We start from the raw sequence: 6,618 nt of genomic DNA on the forward strand, positions 1-6,618 counted from the left end.
CTGTTTTCAAACAAACAAACAAACAAACAAACAAACCAACCAACCAACCAACCAACCAACCAAAAAGTAGGCACCATTGTGGCTTATCTGTTTGCCTTCTTCTTACCACCACCATCATCATCATCTTCTTCCTCTTCCTCTTCCTCTTCCTCTTCCTCTTCCTCTTCCTCTTCTTCATTTTGGTTTTTCAAGACAGGGTTTCTCTGTGTAGTCCTGGCTGTCCTGGATCTCACTCTGTAGACCAGGCTAGTCTTGAACTCAGAAATCCGCCTGCCTCTGCCTCCCGAGTGCTGGGATTAAAGGCATGCGCCACCGCCGCCTGGCTTCTTACTATCTTCTTAGTCAGATGAAACTCCATGACCAAAGCAAGACAGGGAGGAAAGGGTTTATCTGGCTTACACTTCTATATCACTGTTCATCATCATAGGAAATCAGGACAGGAACTCACAAAATCAGGACAGGAACCGGGAGGGAGAAGCTGATGCAGAGGCCATGAGGAGTGCTGCTGCCTGGCTTGCTCTGATATTCTAAGTTTCCACGGAGCAGCCCGCTAAGTTCTCAAGACTCAAAGGCTTTTTGAGCCCAGAGTTCCAAAGTTCTTTTACAATTCTCTTGGAAACACACGGTCAGGTCTGTCACAGCAACACCCAGCTCCAGGTGCCAATTTTCCAGCCATGGTCTTTCCAAGCCTATTGCGTCACTGGCATTGAAGCCTACTGTTGCAGGAGGTATTGGAAAAGGTGGCACTCCCGCTGTTCCTTACCGCCGCCATATTCCTGCTCTAAGTTCCCGAACTAAATAAAGGTGACACCGGCTGGCCAGAGGCACCAGCCCAAGACCCACAAAACGTTGGTGTGGCTGCTGCCTCTACCGGTCAGCTCCATGGTGTTCAGCCCCCAAAACCCAGGAAATATCTGCCACCTCCATGTGGTAGATATAACAATTCCAGCACCCGGAGAAACAAGACTCTTAATGCTTAAAGATCAACCAGATAGATTTATACATCAGCAAATACTCAATACACAAGACACCCACACAATTAGAATTATTAACCCAAATTATCTAACCTTAATATGAATAACTTATGAGACAGGAGGGTAACATCTCCTGCCATTGCGCCTCTCTTCCTCTCTCCTTCTCTTCTTCCTCTCTCTCCCTCTTCTCCAAACTTTTTCCGCTCCACCTCCCCTTCTACTGTTCAATCACCATCTCTAGCCTTTATTTTACAAATTAAGGTGGGCAGAAGGTTCACAGGAAGTCACCTGTGTACTGATTCACTCCTCATCTGCAGCTCCTCCCGGGAAAGAGGAATGAGAATCAACATACAAGACCAGGGCTCTCCACAGCCGTCTACTTCTTCAGGATTCTGGCATACACTGGAGACCAGCCTCACAGACTGAACAACCACTGGATTCTTCGGTCGTTGGTAGACGGCCATTGGTGGATTGGCTGGACCACAGCCTGTTATCCATTCTAATAATCTTTTTCCTCCTCAGCTTGCTTTTGGTCATGGCTTTTTATCATAGCAATAGTAATCCTGTCTAGAACATGTCCTCACATCTGTGGTAGAAGAAGGCACTCAGACATTTGAAAAACACTCTTTTAAAATTAAATTTTTTTTTTTTTTCGAGACAGGGTTTCTCTGTTTAGCCTTGGCTGTCCTGGAACTCACTCTGTAGACCAGGCTGGCCTCGAACTCAGAAATCCGCCTGCCTCTGCCTCCCAAGTGCTGGGATTAAAGGCGTGCGCCACCACCGCCCGACTTAAAATTAAAATTTTTATTTATCTTTTTAAATTTATTTTTTATTTATCTTATGTGTTGTACCTGCTTGAATTGTCTGTGAGTCATTTGTGTGCAGTGCCCGTGAAGGTCAGAAGAGGGCGTCTGAGCTGCTGAAACTGGAGTTAGACATGGTTGTTGGGTGCTGGGAACTTAACCTGGGTCCTCTGCAGGAGCAGCAAGTGCTCTTAACCACTGAACTACCTTTCCAGCTCCAGGGGGAATGACCCTTTACTGTTTCTGTCAGGGAAACTGTGTGGGCAAGGACTGAATTCAGCAAGTGTATCTGGAACACAAGAGATGCTAAGTAATTGTTGCAAGAAGCTGTGAGTGAGCACTGACAAGCACACAGTGAGTGAGCACTGACAAGCACACAGTGAGTGAGCACTGACAAGCACACAGTGAGTGAGCACTCACAAGCACACAGTGAGTGAGCACTCACAAGCACACACTAAGGCCTGCTGCTCTTTTTTCTCTTGGAGTGACCAATCATCCCCTAAACATAATTTCTTACATAGGGAATGTCATCCTGTGTCAGGTGCCTGACTAGACTTTCAGGAAAACTGGATAATTGACTCCCACCAACAGGGAGTTTCCCCCAGTCCTCGCCAACACTAAATATTTATCATAATTTTCAATGGTGCCAATCTGATAATTGAAAAATATTATCTCATTGTCACCTTCATGAAGACAAATCAGATGTCAAGTGTGCTGGGAAATTTTCTAGCTACAGGATGCATTTGCCCATAGTGTATAGCTTTTTTTTTTTCTAATTTCTTTTCTTTTCCTTCCTTCCATTTGCGTGCTTGTCTGTCTGTCTGCCCTTCTTCCCCCTGCTTCTAGGCACTAATGCTTCAGTATGTTTTAAACATACTATTCTTTTCTTTTGGTATAAAGTGTGTGGGCACATACATGCCATGGTGGGAGGTCAGAGGGCAACTTTTGAGAGTTGGTTTTATCTTTCCATCATGTTCTAGGAATCAAACAGAAGCTGCAGAGCTCATGTGACAAGTGCCTTTACCCCATGAGCCATCTCACTGTTATTTTAAAGCCAGTATCCTTCTTTTCCTTCAGACCCAATGGTCCAGGTCCCAGCTTTCTCCCTCAGGCCCAAAAGTCCACCCCCCCCTAGACTTCCTCTCTTAGACACTAGAGTCCAGATCCTACCCTTCTCCCTCAGACTCAGGAATCTATACTTTCCTCTCCTTCCTCAGACCCAGGGGTCCAGGCCCCAGCCTTCTTTCTTCCTCTACAAGGCCTATGCAGAAAGTACTCTTATTAACTATCATTTAGAGGAGAAAATTCATGGTTCATTCTACAGGGGTCCCTGTCTGGAAATGGTTCCTATCTATCTATCTATCTATCTATCTATCTATCTATCTAATTTATTTATTTTCTTCCTCCCATATAGAATTTCTTTGCATGGACCTGGCTATTCTAGAACTCCCTCTGTAGACCGGCTGGCCTCAAATTCATGGATCTGCCTGCCCCTGTTTCCATAATTCTGGGATTAAACACGTGCACCACCACCACCCAGCTACCAGTTTTCTCTTTTCTTTTTCTTTCCACTTCTTTCCCCTTTCTTTTCTTTCCCTTTCCCTTTTCTTTTCACTCTTCTTCTTCTTCTTCTTTTCTTTCTTTCTTTCTTTCTTTCTTTCTTTCTTTCTTTCTTTCTTTCTTTCTTTCTTTCTTTCTTTCTTTCTTTCTTTTTTTTGGCTTTTTGAGACAGGGTTTCTCTGTGTAGCCCTGGCTGTCCTGGAACTCACTCTGTAGACCAGGCTGGCCTTGAACTCAGAAATCTGCCTGCCTCTGCCTCCCAAGTGCTGGGATTAAAGGCATCTGCCACCACTGCTTTGCTTTTTGCTTTTTGCTTTTTTTTGCTTTTTGCTTTTTGCTTTTTGCGTTTTCCTTTCCTTTCCTTTCCTTTCCTTTCCTTTCCTTTCCTTTCCTTTCCTTTCCTTTCCTTTCCTTTCCTTTCCTTTCCTTTCCTTTCCTTTCCTTTCCTTTCTTTTTCTTCTCAGGACGCCTTTGGATTGGTTAAGTGTGACCACATTTGATCTGGTGGCTGACATACCTGTCAACCTCCGCCGCTCCCGATCTCTAGAAACTACGTTTCCCAGCATTAAGTGCGCCGTGGGCCTGATTTCCAAAGCCCCGCCCCCACATTGGCCCCGCCCCAAACTCCGGGTCTAGTAGTAGAGTCCTTCCACTTCCACGCTACGCTAGCGCACGTGGGTTCCTGGGTAGCGCATTCGTCTGCGGAGTGGCCTAGAGTGCAGATCCACTGACACCCTGTTCCCAAGCCTGGGATGAACCGCTTTCTGCTGCCGGTGTCCGTAGTGGGCACCGTGATCGGCGGCACCGTGCTGCTCAAGTGAGTCTGCGCGTCTCTGCGCGCTTGGTGGTAGGCTTGCGGCAGGGGAATGCCGAACAAGGCCAGAGAAGTATCCCTTGTCCTTCGTCCTCGTCCAGATTCTCCCATCTCACCCACTAGTACGGCCTTTCCGGGACGAGCTGGAGGAGGGCGGGTCAGCTTTCCAAGGTCACCTAGGGAGAAGGGGTGGGGCTTGTGCTCTTTTTGTCTCCCGACCACTCTTTACTTTTTCTCCTCCACCCTTTCCTCTCCCCCCCCCCCCGCCTGTTTCCTCCTCTTCCCTCCTTTCTTCCCTTTCCTCTCCAACCCCCGTCCTCCTTTTTTCCTTCCTTGCGTTTTTCAGACTGTGTCTCACTATGTAGTCTTGACTGGCCTGGAACTCATTATATAGACCAGGCTGATTTTGAATTCACAGAGCTGCACCTGCCTCTGCTTCCTGAGTGCTGGGACCAAGGGTGTGTGTGTGTGTGTGTGTGTGTGTGTGTGTGTGTGTGTGTGTGTCGCTGCTAACAGCTTACATGAGGTGCGCCATGCTTTCGGAGATTAGAAGAGGATGTTAGATCCCGTGGAACTGGAGTTATTGTGAGTCACCATGTGGGGTGCTGGGAACTGATTCTGGGTCCTTTGTAGGAGCACCAGTGCTCTTACTGCTGAGACATCTCTCCAGCTTCATGATATATACATATCCACTTCACACTCATGTTCTTCAACTCCCTTGGGTCCCCTCTGACACATGCTCCTTCCAAGGTCATGCATTCTATCTATCTGACTGTCTGTGTGCCATCCATCTATAGACAAGATAACATGTAGCCTAGCCTGGCCTTGAGCTTGCTCTGTAGTTGAGGATGATCTCAAATTCCTGATATTCCTGCCATTGCCTCCCGAGTTCTGGGCTTGCAAACGTGGACCACCACTTCTGGTTACAGTCTTTTGTTTTTATAAAAATATAAATAAATGATTGTTACCTGTTGGAGATGTCCCAACGTATAACAGGGACTCCATGTGTTTTGTTGCTTTGGTGATGGATGTGAGCTTACAAGAGTGGTTTGTCCCAGCTCATAAATCCAGGCATGAGTCAGACAGACCACACTGTGCTGTTTCTCACCTTCAGGGACTATGTCGCTGGTGGGGCTTGTCCCAGCAAGGCCACCATACCTGGGAAGACTGTTATTGTGACAGGAGCCAACACAGGCATCGGGAAACAAACTGCTTTGGAGTTGGCTAAAAGAGGTAAGACCTCCACTTGCTCTGGGGTTTTGAAGAGTTTTGTGCACACTGTTGTGTATGACAGCCTTGTTTAAAATACCTCAAAGGCGGAAGCATTGATTTACAGACAAACAGAATATGGCTCATCCATACAGTGGAATATTGCTACGCTTTCAGAAGGAAAAGAATTCAGACATGCTCCTGTGTGATGATTCTACCGGATGTTGTGCTAAATGAAAAAAGGCAGACACAAAAAGGACTACTGTATAATTTTGCTAGTTCACATTCTTAAAAAAAGCCAAAAGCGAAACTATTTTTATTATGTAGTGTGTGTATGTTGGGTTAGAGTGGGTTTAAGCCTGCCACCATGTGTTTGTGTGTGTGTGTGTGTGTAGTTCAGAGACAACTATGGAAGCTGCTTTTCTCCTTCCACTATGTAGGTCCAGGCGTTGAACCCTGGTCCTCAGACTTAGCAGTAAGTGCCGTGACCTGTTGAGCCAATTGCCAGCCTCACTATTTGTATATCTTTTTTTTTTTTTTTTTTTTTTTTTGGTTTTTCGAGACAGGGTTTCTCTGTGTAGCCCTGGCTGTCCTGGAACTCACTCTGTAGACCAGGCTGGCCTCGAACTCAGAAATCGGCCTGCCTCTGCCTCCCAAGTGCTGGGATTAAAAGCGTGTGCCAGCCCCAGTATTTGTATATCTTGATATGTTTGCTTTGTGTGTATGGGAGGAGGGGGGTGTACACATGCTTATGCGTGCACATGTTTGTGGAGGACAGAGGACAGCATCTGGTAGCATTTCTCAGAATGACCGTAGCACATTTACATATATCCTTCAAATGTTTCCGTTTTTTCCACGTGTTTTTAGAATAGTTTCATGGCACTCCCCTCTTCCCCTCACCCCTCCATCCCCTAGCACCAGGAAACCTGCGTCTTTTCTCTCTTTGTGGATTTTTGTGGATTTACCTATTCTGGACATTGTATATAAGTGAAAGCATGTATGAATTTTGTGTCTGACTCACTGAGTGTAGTAGTTTCAAGGTCCATTCACCATGTCATGTGTCAGTGTGTCACTACATTTATGGCTGAATAGTGTGCTATCGCCTGGATAGACTGAAGTTGTTTTATGTATTGATTAGTGAGTGGGTATTTGCTATTTTGTGTGTGTGTTGGGGATTGAACCCAGGGCCTCTTGTTTGCTAGGCAGGTGGTCTACTACTGAGCTACACCCAGCCCCTTACTAGGGGATTCTAGGCAGG

The 6,618-nt window shown here is 46.2% G+C and overlaps 1 protein-coding gene across 1 annotated transcript in view; it reads left to right on the forward strand.

The window, feature by feature from the left end:
- Positions 1-3,962: 3,962 nt before the first annotated feature.
- The window catches only part of Rdh13 (retinol dehydrogenase 13), a 22,706-nt gene continuing 20,050 nt past the window's right edge, over positions 3,963-6,618 (forward strand). Inside the window, exons 1-2 of the mRNA XM_076927716.1 lie at positions 3,963-4,154; positions 5,266-5,384. Of these exons, the coding sequence (XP_076783831.1) occupies positions 4,090-4,154; positions 5,266-5,384 (184 nt within the window). The 5' untranslated portion in view covers positions 3,963-4,089. The remainder of the gene's footprint in view (positions 4,155-5,265; positions 5,385-6,618) is intronic.

Source organism: Arvicanthis niloticus, chromosome 30, assembly GCF_011762505.2.
Source record: "Arvicanthis niloticus isolate mArvNil1 chromosome 30, mArvNil1.pat.X, whole genome shotgun sequence".
NCBI classification, from domain to species: domain Eukaryota; kingdom Metazoa; phylum Chordata; class Mammalia; order Rodentia; family Muridae; genus Arvicanthis; species Arvicanthis niloticus.